General features: G+C 45.6%; 3 protein-coding genes across 3 annotated transcripts; 2 read left to right on the top strand and 1 right to left on the bottom strand.

Annotated features, from left to right (window-relative positions):
• Positions 1 to 13: 13 nt before the first annotated feature.
• C8R40DRAFT_785233 (cyclophilin-like domain-containing protein) lies at positions 14 to 1,105 on the top strand. The gene is made up of 7 exons (XM_046236210.1): positions 14 to 100; positions 160 to 166; positions 224 to 379; positions 439 to 514; positions 568 to 647; positions 719 to 748; positions 807 to 1,105. The coding sequence occupies exons 1-7, from the start codon at positions 48 to 50 to the stop codon at positions 936 to 938; spliced, it is 534 nt and encodes a 177-aa protein (XP_046089829.1). The 5' UTR covers positions 14 to 47; the 3' UTR covers positions 939 to 1,105.
• Positions 1,106 to 2,515: 1,410 nt separating this feature from the next.
• On the top strand, positions 2,516 to 7,404 carry C8R40DRAFT_1038202 (RecF/RecN/SMC; the record flags this gene model as incomplete). The annotated part of the gene is made up of 18 exons (XM_046223734.1): positions 2,516 to 2,755; positions 2,802 to 2,993; positions 3,042 to 3,221; positions 3,279 to 3,611; positions 3,667 to 3,774; positions 3,826 to 3,954; positions 4,010 to 4,154; positions 4,212 to 4,495; positions 4,552 to 4,710; positions 4,761 to 5,440; positions 5,499 to 6,003; positions 6,056 to 6,165; positions 6,219 to 6,454; positions 6,512 to 6,723; positions 6,778 to 6,912; positions 6,968 to 7,003; positions 7,051 to 7,190; positions 7,245 to 7,404. 18 exons carry the CDS (start codon positions 2,516 to 2,518, stop codon positions 7,402 to 7,404), a joined length of 3,984 nt encoding a protein of 1,327 aa, XP_046089828.1.
• Positions 7,405 to 10,588: 3,184 nt separating this feature from the next.
• C8R40DRAFT_1167460 (uncharacterized protein) lies at positions 10,589 to 11,482 on the bottom strand (the record flags this gene model as incomplete). Its single annotated transcript, XM_046231017.1, has 4 exons — positions 10,589 to 10,714; positions 10,769 to 10,858; positions 10,917 to 11,023; positions 11,074 to 11,482. 4 exons carry the CDS (start codon positions 11,480 to 11,482, stop codon positions 10,589 to 10,591), a joined length of 732 nt encoding a protein of 243 aa, XP_046089827.1.
• Between the last annotated feature and the right edge of the window lie 2,522 nt (positions 11,483 to 14,004).

Raw genomic sequence — 14,004 nt, 5'->3', positions numbered from 1 at the left:
TTAAATTATTTCCGTTACTCTATTTCTCTCTTCAAACCCTCTTTGTAATGGCATCTTTCCTACGAAAATTTTCCACTACTGCTAGCGCAGCCGGGGCGAGGTCAGTCCTCCTGTTAAGCCCTACATAAACTTGTTGACCTGAATACTGTAAAACTCTAGGTCAAACGTCTTCGTGAGTGACTCGGCGAATTCCTGAGCAAAATAAAATGTTCAGCTTCAATAGTTCGACGTTGCCATTAAAGGCCAACACGCTGGGCGTATTGTTTTCAAGCTTTACGATGACATAGTACCTAAAACTGCGAAGAACTTTCGTGAACTTGCAACAGGTCAAAACGGCTTCGGTTACGCTGGCAGTTCTTTCCACCGCGTCATTCCTTCGGTAAGATGCGGTTGTACTATGAAGTTTTTATGACCAATGCGCTCATTGTTTTTGTTTAGTTCATGTTACAAGGCGGAGACTTCACAAACCACAACGGCACAGGAGGAAAGTCAATATATGGGGCTAAATTCCCTGGTATGTGTCTTTGTATTTTTTCCACAGTCGCCGCGGATTCAAACTTGAAATAGATGAAAACTTCAGCATCAAGCATACCCGACCTGGTCTTCTTTCCATGGCCAACGCCGGACCCAACACTAATGGTTCGCAGGTCAGTTCATGTGCTGACTCTTCTAGTCCCTCGCTAAATATACTCATGCTCCGTGATATCATCATATACAGTTCTTCATAACCACTGTTGTCACGAATTGGGTGTGTTTACTTCAACACCTTCCGGTAAACGCTCACTGATTTCGACCTGACTCTATAGTTAGACGGAAAGCACGTTGTCTTTGGAGAGGTTGTCGAAGGAATGGATGTTGTTAACAAAATTGAAAGTGAAGGCTCGCCAAGTGGGACGCCACGCTCCAAAGTTACGATTACGGAGTCTGGTATTGTGTAATTCCTCCTATACCTTCTACGTGAACTTGGTGTGCAAAAAGTAGATTTTTTTCGGGTTATATCCAATTAATACACCCTCATCTCTGCATGCGATTATAACACGAGTGCAAAAGAGACGACGGTTTTGGAAATCTGTAAGATATCCCTGCTGCAGAATGTTGGATGCTGTATTTATCCTACCTGCCGTGACTTTGAGATGAACTTCGAGGACGCAATATGCATATGTATTAGCTTCTCTTCACAGCGGCATGATGACGATAAATTGCTATCTTGGTTCGGTGCTCCCGGGTACTCCAATCCTTCTTAACAGCGAACGACTCGCGTATCGAAATCTTGAAAGGACGAACTTGTCCGTTGTATTGAAGTTGTCTCGTCTTCATCGTACCCTCAAGTTACATGGGTTCCAACTATCAAGGTCCTTGGAGTACATGTACAGAAGCTTTTGTGTGGTCGCTAAGCATGAACTAGGATTTGCTTCATGAAGATCATCCTTTACTGGGTCGTGACGACGTTTTGGACTATTGATATATATAATCAATATCGTATGCAGCATCAGTACTTTTGATTTTCTGGTTTATACCTATGTACCAGTGGTAAAAATTGAAAATATCTGCACTCCTAGGAAGAAATTCAATAGTTTTTCTGAGAGGCAGGATGATATTGCTTATCCGCCGGCACGTGCGTATCACGTTCTGGCGTTTCTGTTTAATTGTTGATTGCACTTCCCTTTGGTACGTATCAAGGTCGCTATCGATAGCATCTTAGTTCCTGCCAATAACATTGGCAATGCCTCCTCGACGCTCATCCCGCTCACGGACCTCGTCAGGACCTGCCTTGGTTGAGTCCACCCCTGTGAAGCGCAAAAGGAGTCAACAGCCTGTGAACAATTTCGAGGAGAAAGAAAATCTTCGAAAGCCACCTTCTAGTTCTCGAAGAGACTCTTCAAGTCATCTCGGCAACGCTGTGTCAATACAGTCCAAGCCTTCTACGCGTCGGGAGCCGGCAGAACCAATTGTAGAAGAGGAAGAAGTGTCCGAGACAGACCAGGAGGAAGATGAAGATGAGGTTCAGCCCCCAAGGAAAAAGAAGAGGCCGTCGTTGGAGAAAAGTGACGAAGAAGAAGAAGGAGATAAAGACACAGAAGCAGGGAGGCCGAAAAGAACTTTACAGACTGCTAAGCGAGGTCGAGCCTCCCGTGCGCCTGCGCTTGTTCAACCTCGCTCTGGTCGCCTTCAGAAGCCGGTGGCAATATCGTCTGATGAAGAGGAATATGCTGGCAAGGTGCCTAATCCTGAGGAGGAGGACTCCGAGCTCGAGGAACAGAACCAGAAACAGAAACCGAAACCGAAATCCCGACAGACAGCCAAACGAGGACGGCCCTCCCGTGCCACTCAACCTCGCTCTGCTCGCGGTCACAAGCTGGTGCCCATGTCAGATGACGATGGAAAGGCTGATGTCCAGACAGAGAAGGGTTTGGAGTCGGATGTTGAGGAATATGAGATGCCCAAGAGACGCGTTTCTATGTCCCCAAAGAAAACCAGCTCTCGTACTAATCATCGGTTATCGAAAGAACATTCCATGGACGAGGATGAAGGGGAAACAAAGCCGACAGGTGTAGATGAAGAAGACGAGGAATTGGAGGAAGAAAAATCGCTTTTGATTGACTATCCACCTTCTTTGCCACCTGCATCACAGTCTCAAGCCAAAGTTGTCCTTGAAGAGCCGAAGGGCCCTCAATCTCGACTAGTCATCCACAAACTTGCTCTCGTCAACTTTAAAAGCTATGCCGGTCGACAAGAGATAGGCCCCTTTCATAAGGTACGGAGAATTTAGGAGCGCAGACTATACTCTAATCGTCCTCTAGTCGTTTTCTTCAATCGTAGGAGCGAACGGGTCAGGGAAGTCTAATACCATCGATGCGCTTCTTTTTGTGTTCGGATATCGTGCCGCAAAAATGCGACAAGGCAAATTGTCCGAACTAATCCACAACTCTGCTCGCTATTCAGATCTTGACCATTGCACTGTCGAGGTGTATTTTCGCGACATAATTGACCTGGTAGGCTTCTCGTCTATCTCGGGAACGTAATATTTGACGTGATTACAGCCTGGTCCTGACACTTTTGAAATCGTTCCCGGTTCCAATCTCACCGTAGCACGCAATGCGTACAGAGATAACACGAGTACTTACACTATCAATGGACGTAGTAGCTCTTACAAGGAGGTTCAGAGCCTTTTAAAGGGGCGAGGAATTGATTTGGATCATAAGCGATTTTTAATTTTGCAGGTTCGTATTCTACGATTGGGGTCGGGGAAATACGACTATCTTATGTTGATGTTTTAGGGCGAGGTCGAGTCCATCGCTCAGATGAAGCCCAAAGGCGGAGAGCACGACGAAGGGCTGCTTGAATACCTGGAAGATATCATTGGGACCTCTAAGTATAAAGAGCCCATCGAGACTGCCTTCGTAGACCTGGAAAATCTCCAAGAGAGCCGTCAAGAGAAGCTGAATCGCCTACGTCTTGTTGAAAAAGAGAAGAACGCTCTGGAAGATAAAAAGAAAGAGGCCGAGGAGTATCTAAGGCTCCAGAACGAACTGGTTCGAGCGCAGTCCAAGCTCTACCAGTGGTACATTTGGCAGACCCTCAACAGCGAGAACAAAATTCGTGCATTAATGGTCAGTCCTCATTTTGTCTCGTCGAGACTTTTACTCAAATTCCAAACATGTACAGGAGAAAGCCGAAGAAGAGCTAGAGGAAGAAAAAGCAAAGAATAAGGATGATATCGAGCACTTGGAGCAACTTCAGGCTGATTACAAGGCTTTCGAGAAGGGTTACAAAGTATGAGCTTTCTAAGAGCATCAATGCTCTGTTTGCTCATTCTCTTCTCAGGAGATTCAAAAACTGGTTACGGAAGCCGTCCAGTCCTTGTCCGAACATGAAAAGCAAGAGATTGGTTTGTCTGAAAAGAGGAAGCATGCCGCAGGGAAAGCCAAAAAACTGAAGAAAAGTGTGGGTGATGTAAGTAACAGTTTGTCTTGCTTCACTTTAAGCTCGATCTCACTATGTACCCAAGGCTCGCACTGCTCTAAATACCGCACAACATACGATTGAAGATAGTGAAGAGAAACTGGAGAAGGAGAAGAGGAAGTTGGACGATTACGAAGAGTCTCTGGGTGTAGAGGAGAAGATTTTGGAGGAAGTTCAGGACAGCCTTCGAGGTAGATTTTCTTTCCGTCGCTTGCCCCTCTGCGCGTTCTAAATCACTACATTTGTAGACAAAACCCAGAAATTTTATGACCAGAAAGAATCCCTACAGAAGGACCTTCAGCCTTGGACTGCCAAGATCAATGCTAAACAGAAAGAAATTGACGTTGCCCGTGGTGAACGTGACGCATTGGTCAAAAAGGTCGAATCCATCCAAACAGCTTTGCATGAAGCCGAGACACATCTGGAGAAAGTTAATTCTGACCAGGAGGAGAAGGTCAAGTTGCTTTCTGAGGCTAAAAGTGAAAAGGCAGAGTTAAACGACAAAAAGGAGGCAGCGACAGAAAGACTGAACGTGCGTACGCTGTTTTTCCGTACGTGGTCAGACTGATCGTCTATGGGCAATTGTAGAAAGCGCAAGAAGTTGAACAAGCCTGCAGAACGAAAGCATCGTCATCGCATCAGCGAGTGCTAGAAGCGAAAGCTTCACAGGCTGAGACTAGATCTCAAGGCAAGGTACTTGAAAGCCTTACCCGCATGCAAGACACTGGACGTATTACCGGCTTCCATGTATGTCAATGCCATCTTGCAATATTCATTCTTGCTAATGAACTTCGCAGGGTCGTCTCGGAAGCCTTGGTACCATTCCAGAGAAATACGATGTCGCCATTACCACTGCCTGCCCAAGCTTGAACAACATGGTTGTCGATACCGTAAAACAGGGCCAGGCATGCCTTGAGTACCTACGCTCTAACAATATCGGCCGAGCGACCTTCATGGTCCTCGAAAAAATCAGTTATCATCCATCAACGCTTTCAACGCCAAACACTCCAGAAAACGTTCCGAGACTTTTCGACCTTATCACCCCGAAAGACCCGAAGTTCGCAGAGGTCTTTTACAAAGCTGTCGGAGACACGTTGGTCGCGACAGACATGGACCAGGCTAATCGCATAGCATTTGGGGAAAGGCGGACAAAGGTTGTCACATTGGCCGGGCAGGTCATCGAGACTTCTGGTGCTATGTCCGGAGGTGGAGGAGCGCCTGCAAAGGGTGGGATGAGCTCAAAATTGGCTAAAGATTCTGTCAGTCCTCGGCAGTTGCAGGAACTTGAGCAAAATCGGGAAGAGGCTCAGGCGAAACTCGAGGAGGCAATTGCGGCCGTGCGTAGTGCTGAGGCGGAATACGAGAAGCTTAATCGTTCAGGTCCAGAGATCGACCTTCGCTATGAGAAGCTAGGTCTTGATATTCAGCAAGGGAAATCTCGAATTGAGGAAGCAGAGAAACGTCTGAAAAATCTGAGGTAATTCCTGATCTTGTGTTCACGATGTTTCCGGAACTGACAGAATTATGCCCCGAAGGACACATTCGAAACCGGATAAGAACGACATCGCTCGGATCAAGAATCTTGAAGACAACCTCGCCCGATTCGAGGTCGAGATCGCTGACTTGAAAGAGAAAGCAAGTGAAATCGAGGCATCTCTACAAGAAGTCGAGGACAAGATCATGAAGATCGGAGGGTCCAAACTCATGGCCCAGAAATCCAAAGTCGAAGGACTCAGGAATCATATCAATCTCACAAATGACGCCATCACCAACGCTGAGGTCACCAAAGCCAAAGCGGAAAAGGACGTTGACAAACATAGACATACCGTCGATACCGATGCCGCTGCACTCGAACAACTGGAAACAGAGCTGGCGGAACTTGATGGCCAACTGAAAGAATTGCAAGGCTTTGTGAAAACTGTAAAGGCAAAAGTGGAGGCTGCTGAGGCCGCTGAAGAAAGCAAAAGAGAAGCATTGGCCGAACGAAAAGCTCAGCTCGAAGAAAAGGCTGAGGCAGTAGAAGCATTCCGTCAGACCGAGGTTCGTCTCCAATGGACGAACTCATAATGGTCTATCTGACGTTCGCCTATAGATCAAACTTCAGAAGACTATCGACGGTCATCGAAAAGATATTGAACAAATTTCTTCACAAGTCGAGCGCTTTCGACAACTGCATGATGCCCTATCATTAGAAGATATCGAGTGAGTGGGTCTCTCCCTCGATCCCATGTCGTTGTTCATCCCTTCTCGTATAGTGATGATGATGAGGAGGAAGGGGACGATGAAGGGGAAGAAGAAGGGACGGCGGAACATCCAGGTGAAAATGAACCTCAGAAAAACAAAAATGAAGAAGAAGAGGTCAATGTCAAAGTAACTCTAGCCGACACCTTCAAGGAGGAAGAGGTCCCGAACAAACTTCATGAGTACAAGACTGCGGAACTACAGAAGTTCAAGGAGCGGGATATGATGGTCGACGTGCAAGCTCTAGAAGGTGCGTGATTTGTGCTCTTCCTTATCAATTTCTCACATTCGACATTATCCTTACTAGATCAAATCAAACGAGCGAAGCCCAACTTGAATGTACTCAAAGAGTATAAGCGTCGGGAAGCAGAGTTCCTCAGTCGACACGATGATCTTGAGAAAGTTGTGGCTTTGCGTGACGCTCAGAAAAAGAAATATGAGGATCTTCGCAAGCAGCGCCTGGAGGAATTTATGGCTGGCTTCAGTACTATTTCGCTCAAACTCAAGGAAATGTATCAGGTGAATTGTGCAGTTATTGTTGACAATCCGAATACTGACAGGATCGGCCTATAGATGATCACCCAAGGTGGAAATGCCGAACTCGAATTGGTTGATAGCATGGATCCTTTTGCGGAAGGAATTATCTTCAGTGTGATGCCTCCGAAGAAGAGCTGGAAGAATATCTCAAATTTATCCGGTGGAGAAAAGGTAGGATACCTACTTACAAGTTTCAAGTGGGCAATGTCCTAATTTATACCATCAGACTTTAAGCTCTCTTGCGCTAGTTTTCGCCTTACACGTCTTTAAGGCGAGTCCTATGTCCTGATTTGCAAATCTGAATCGTAGACTCAATGCTCTCTTCAGCCCACGCCTCTCTATTTCATGGATGAGATAGACGCCGCTCTTGACTTCAGAAACGTATCAATCATCGCAAATTACATCAAAGATAGAACAAAAAATGCACAATTTATCATTATTTCACTTCGGTGTGTTGCGTTCTCGGGATGTTGACTCTATTTTTCTGACACGGGGGCTTCTAGAAATGACATGTTTGAACTCAGTCATCGTCTCATCGGGATATACAAAACTGCGAATGTTACCCAGAGCATCTCAATCGACAATCATGCTTTGACTGCTCGTCCTCCGAGTTCCATATCTATAGCTGCATCTACTACTACCAGTCCTTCAAAATCGAACTAGGAGTAGAATGTATATCTCTCAGTGACTTTCTTTCAACTACGTTGCAGCCATTGTACTTTTTTGTATCCGTACATACATTTCTTGAATCACCTTGCTTGGCAGTTTTCGTTCCATATCGCAAATATACCACGACATGGCTTCCTTCTCGGTCCGGCTTGTCCCCCCATCTGCTCGTTGCTCTGATTATCCCATCCTTCTCAATGTCCAACCCCCTCATCCGAATGTCACTGTAAAAATGGTGTTTGTTTATGTTCTGTTTTCTACATTAATTTTGTGCTATGGAGCCATGTACTTGTTGAAAATGCTAAGAAATTGTACCAAAAGTGCGTAGAGTTCGACGTTTGTTGGGTTTTCAATGATGAATTCATGCTCCCCCCGCAGGACATGAACACTCCGAGGGTAAATTGTTGGTCTCGCAAGCTGAATGAGGGATTTGAGGAGCTGAAGGCTATTAAACACTCTTTCGCAATTACCCTATCTCAGTGTCCGCATTTCCACTATCATACAAACTCCAACCCTGCTAGTGAGAGAATTGAATGCCTTGAAAGTCCAGACCTTGAAACAAATTTAGACACATGGTAGATACAGTGACGCGCAAATCAAATCCACACCCCCCGATTTGGAAGGCCTTATGTCACCAGCCCAGAACCGTGTATCACTCGTAAATCTGTTGTTCCGCTGCTCAGAATTATTGAATTTTGAGGGTTTGAGGACCTTATATTGCCACAAGCAACTATTTATAGTGTGTAGCATACAAAAATGTACATAAAAACAGTTAAATCACAAAATTTCCAAATCGGGGGGTGTGGATTTGATTTGCGCGTCACTGTAACTTGATGAATTTGGACAGATTTCAATAAAAGTATTGAATAAGATTGTATCCAGATCCTTTTTCAACAGAGTATGGCTTCCTTGGCTCAGTTGGCTAGAGCGCGAGTCTCATACTACTGTATGCGGAGCATCAATCCCACAATCTCTAATACAAGGCTATGTGTAATAGTATAAAAGGCCATCGAAATCAGAACCCATGTGCAAAAGCGAGCGTTGTTCAAACATTCTAATATTCACCTTTAAGACTCGGACTGTATTGATATCATGAATGTCAGGAGTATGTATCAAATCCAGGCAGAGAAATGAAACACGTACCGATGATGGAGCAGTCCAAAGTTGAACAGGACCACGTTCACCATTAGCAATGACAGAGTACTTCCCAGTGCAAGCGCATCACTTTGCATTCTTGTTATCTTGCGTCCTTTGCAGGTGTTTGTTGATGTCGTTGACCTCACCAGAGCACCTGAGACACCAGAAGCCCTCTGATTTCTTCCTCCTCTTATATTTGACGGCTTCCATGTCAGGTGAGGGAAGGAGAAGACGTTTAACCCTGTAATGTTTACCTGTACTGGCCAGCAGTATACGATGAAATTTGATCAGATGAATTATGAGTTCTTGTTTGGTGAAACGGTGGTGACCACAGGAGGGGACAGAACAAAGGTTTTCAGATTCAGAAAAATGCGGCCAATGAATGTGATTAAAATGCTCCATGAAGCAGAATACGTTGCTGAATCTAATGCATGGACAATGAGAAATAAACAAATGGGGGATAAAAGGTGAACTAACTGATGCATTCGTGTATACATAGGCAATTCCTTGTCAAATACACATGTTGGGCAGAAACTGGGAACAAGAGTGATGCTGTCAGAGAAATGCCCATGGAATTCAGGCAATACCCCGTCAAATCCTGACCCAGGAGCATATTCAATGTATTTTTTGGTTTCAGTGATCCCGATAGGCAAGAGAGAGATGCTGTCATGAAGTACATAGCCCCTATCATTTTCCTTTTCTCATCGTCTCGACGCCCTTACTTGTACGATTACATCACTGTCAAATCCCATCAATTACTGATTCACCTGACCCCCATCATTGATTACTGATCCACCTGTTACCCTTCTCCTTCTACTGGCTTCCGCCACCTTCCTTGTTCCTAAACTGTACAGTATTTCTGCTCCGCTAGTCACTCTGCCTCTGCTGCTTTGTGACAGACGCTAGCACCCTCTGAAGGCCGTAAACTGAATGGGTCAAATAGAACCTCGTAATGGGCTAGATGGTGATTATTGAACACTTGACGGTCACCTAGGATGTCATATAGCCTAAAAAGGCAGGTAAGACTTCGAACAAGCCATGTATTAATATGATTTGTACCATATTCCATAGATCATACAAAACTCCACGAAGATGCTTTGATCTAGGTTGAGACCATGAATCTCAGCAAAATGTTCTCTCCAATTCTTGATGTCCTCTACACTGCAAGAGACCCCCGAGGCAATTTGCTATTTACAGCAGCAACTCAACTTATTTTGTGTAGCACTCTTGATATGAGTCTAAAATGCAATAAATAGTCAGAAGAATCAATAGATGAGAGCAAACGATGCCGACCATAAACAGATGGCTTATAAACTCTGAGCGGTAATCGAACTTTTCGAGACATTTTCCATATCAGCATTCTTGGGAGGTAAAATTTGCTTCAATTTGAGTGGTAGCCTTCTCAAAAAGAATCCTTCTGGTGCAGGAATGGACATGTTCACCAGGTTTGGTCTTTTTCAATGTACTGTTAATACATCAATAAATAAACATAGATGGCAATGGAAGTTCATACGTAAGGTCTTCTGAGCAATGAGGACATCTGTTTTCATTATCAGGTCTTTCACCGGGATAGAATTTTTGATAGATTATCTGTTCCGGCTGCGCGATAAGAACATTGATCAGTGTACAACAATTGGTAACAGGATTGCCACTATCGAAATCCTTGACCAGGCTTAAGAATGAAGATTCAATCCTATATTGCTTGTCATCTAATCCACCAGCACTCATGCCCAACACAGGCTTGGTCTAATGTAGAGACAATTTCAATAGAGTTTATATGTTAGTATTATGGATTACGCACCGGATTGACCATTTGGCGGACGGCAGCTTTGTCAAAGAATTTTTGATGAGCTTGTTTGATATGCAGATCTGATTGACGCAAGTACATAAAACAATAGGCATTTGAGGCTTTGGCTGCAATTTGACACAACTCAATGATTTGTTTTTTGACTTCTTTAGATTGCTCATTAGCTAACAATCACTGAATCTTGTTTGTGGCCTGAGTAGATTGGATCAAGTATTGTAAGCTATCCAAAGTAAAAGTTCATATCTCATCCTTTTCGTTTTGTAGCTTGACAAGTTCCGGCTCATTCAATAGTTTCGCCCTCTCCTCCAAAGACAGATGTTGAGGTGCGTTAGAATCTCGACCTGACAAGGCAGCGACAGCTGTCTAAAGGTTTTGTCAGGGAAGGGGTTTTTGACCAAACATAAAATTGATGCCTACACAAAAGAGTGTTATTCTGTTTTCATCCTGGCTTCTACAATTAGTAACAGCGGATAGGTCAGCGGTCATGGTTTTTGACTTGTATTTATTCTAAGATTTCTGTCAGTCTTTAATCAAGAGATGAAATAGATCTACTTGCAAAGTAAACTTTGGAGTTTGGGTCATGCAACATTAACGTCTTTCTCGCCATTTCCCCAAGATCTACATCTGCCTTGTTTCCCTGAGACACACAGAAGTCATATGGAGTAATGGGTTCTAGATGTGATAAGATGCCAGCACACAAAAGAGAGAGCAGTTAAACCTACCTAGGAATCCTGCAGCAATAGAAAGTGACTTCAGACAATGAAGTAATCCATCATAGGGGAATGCCTCAGTCTTCGATATCTTGCCACCTCCTCCCTTTTCCTCCTTTCGCAATACAGGAAGAGTTAGCACTTCATTTTGAAGAAAAATCTTGACTCGCGTGATAGGTGGTTTTTCAGGGCAAAGGAGACTCTCAATAGAGTGGAAATGAGCAAAGACCGAATCATGGAATGTGAGACCTAGAAGAGGCAGAACAATACATGTCATATGATGCTCCTTGCGAAGTTCGAGGGTGAACAGCAGTTTTTGATATCTGTCACAAAGTGGCAGAGGCGGAGTGACTAAGCAAGGCAGTGAGGCAAAGTGACTGGTCCCAGATAATGACAGAGATATATTGAGTATCGTAGTCATAGGTAATTGTCACGAAGCGGCAGAGGCGGAGTGACTAGCGGAGCAGGAAGCGGGGTGACTAAGCCAGGCAGTGAGGCGGAGCGACTAAGCAGGTCAATGAGGCGGAGCGACTAAGCGGAGCGGAGGCGAACTGGTCCCAGATAATGACAGAGATATATTGAGTATCGTAGTCATAGGTAATAATAAGTAAGCACATACCTGGTCCCAGATAATGACAGAGAGGTCAAGATAAGGGACCAGGCTGTGGAGGGTTGGCTATATATACATAATCCGGTCTGCGAGAAACAACGATGTAATACTGTACAGTTTAGGAACAAGGAAGGTGGCGGAAGCCAGTAGAAGGAGAAGATGGGTCAGGTGGATCAGTAATCGATGGATCAGTAATCGATGGGGGTTTGACAGTGATGGGATGATGTATCGTACAAGTAAAGGCGTCGAGACGGTGAGAAAAGGAAAATGATAGGGGCTGCGTACTTTATGACATTACCCCCCTCCTTATGACCATTGCCCTCGATGGTCAAGGCTTTGCCGCTGTTGGGTGTTTTTTATGAAAGGCCCGAACAATTTTTGGTGCTCGACTGAGGTTGGCTGCGGGTTCCCAAGAGTTGTGCCCTGCGTCGTAACCTTTCCACTTAACCAAATATTCCAACTTCTTCCATCGAACCCGGCTGTCTAAGATCTCCTCTACTTCGTATTCCGGTTCATCTTCATCCTCTAAATATACCGGCTCTGGTGGTGTTGGTATTTCGCCATTAATGGAGTTACCTTTCCAGGGGTATAGTTTATCAACATGGAAAACGGGATGGAGGCGATCTAGGGATAGGGGAAGGTCAAGGCGGTAGTCTAAAGGGCCAATTTTCTCCAGAATGCGATAAGGGCCAAGCTGTCGATCTCCTAACTTCTCACTGGAAAGCTGAAGGTTAATGTCCTCTGCACTGAGCCAGACTAGGTCTCCAACTTTGAATTGATGAGCTTTCCGCTTTCCGCGTTCGTATCCCTCCTTCTGTTGTTTCTTTCCTAGGTGTAAGGCAGCCCCGGCATCTTGTCGCGCTTCTCGGAGAATCCGTATACGGTCATCCACAGCTGGAATACCGCTGCGTTGGCCTACTGGGATATTGAACAGGGGAAGATAGCCGTAGGTTAGCTCGAACGGGGACATGCCTAGAGCAGAATGAGTTCGTGAGTTAATCACAAACTCCGCCATGGGAAGGTGCTCTGCCCAGTCGTCTTGTCGTCGTCCCACATAGAGGCGGATGTATTTCTCTACCTCCTGATTTGCTCGTTCGGTTTGGCCATTGGACTGAGGACGGTATCCGGAGGTTAGATCTGATTTAATTCCTAGCCTGGCGAGAAGGGATCGCATGAGTTTAGCTGCAAACTGGGGTCCGCGGTCGGATTTAAAGTGAAGAGGAAGACCATGGAGACGGAAGATTTCTCGGTAGTAAATATCGGCAACACCTTCGGCTGTGATGGAGCTGGTGCAAGGAATAGCGTGAATTTGTTTTCCATACAGGTCTGTGCAAACCAAGACAGCATCGTAGCCTTGGGAGTTAGGTAGCTGTGTTATCAGGTCAACCCCTACCTCTTCCCATAGACCGGATGGTACATCTAATGGTTGAGTTACGGCCCGTGGGTGTCGCTGGATCTTCTTACGGGCACAAACCTCGCATCCCTCAACGTATTTTTCCACAAAAGAGCGCAACGTAGGCCACCAGAAATGGGTACTGACCAAGTCGAGTGTCCCGTGTAGTCCGGGGTGTCCTGCAGTTGGATGGTCGTGGCATTGACGGAGTACCTCAGTGCGTAGGTCGTCGTTTGCTGGTACGTATACTCGACCTCGGTAGTAGACCAACCCATTGTCCTCTTCCCATTCGGCTATCCCATTGGCCAAGCGCTGTAGTCCGTGCTCTTTGACTGTTTTGAGACCCTCCAGTACCTGTGCTTCCCGTTCTGAGGCTTTCCGGATACGATCCTCTAAGGGGTTCTGTAGGATCGAAGCTGCAATTTTTACGAAGTGGCCGGGTTTAAGGACTGTCTGTTGCCGGTTATCATCGCTGTCCGATACATGATGAACTGCCATGCGGGAGAGAGCATCAGCTTGGGTGTTTACTCTGCCAGGGCGATGGATCATATGAAAGTCAAACCGTGACAGATAGAGGGCCCATCGGGCTTGTCGGCGGGTGAGGTCTTGTGCAGTGCGCCAGAATTCGAGGTTCGAATGGTCCGTAATGATGTCGAATGGTTGAGGGAGTCCTTCTAGAAAGTTCCTCCAATCCTTCAGTGCTTCAATGATAGCAAGCATCTCTCGATCATAAATTTCGTAGTTCCGTTCCGCTGGCTGCATGGATGCCGATCTGAAGGCTACCGGATGCCATTGGCCGTCGTCTTGCTTCTGCATAAGGGCGCCTCCCGTGGCAAAGCCTGATGCGTCTACCTCAATTCGAGTAGGCCTGTCTGGTGTCCATAGAGCAAGGATCGGTGCGGAGATGAAGGCTTCTCGAAGGGTGTCAAATGCGTTCTGT

The sequence above is a fragment of the Lentinula edodes genome (genome assembly GCF_021015755.1).
Source record: "Lentinula edodes strain Le(Bin) 0899 ss11 chromosome Unknown C8R40scaffold_6, whole genome shotgun sequence".
Classification (NCBI taxonomy): Eukaryota; Fungi; Basidiomycota; class Agaricomycetes; order Agaricales; family Omphalotaceae; genus Lentinula; species Lentinula edodes.
The sequence above is the reverse complement of the archived record's forward strand: the minus strand, read 5'-3'. Positions and strand labels throughout refer to the sequence as shown.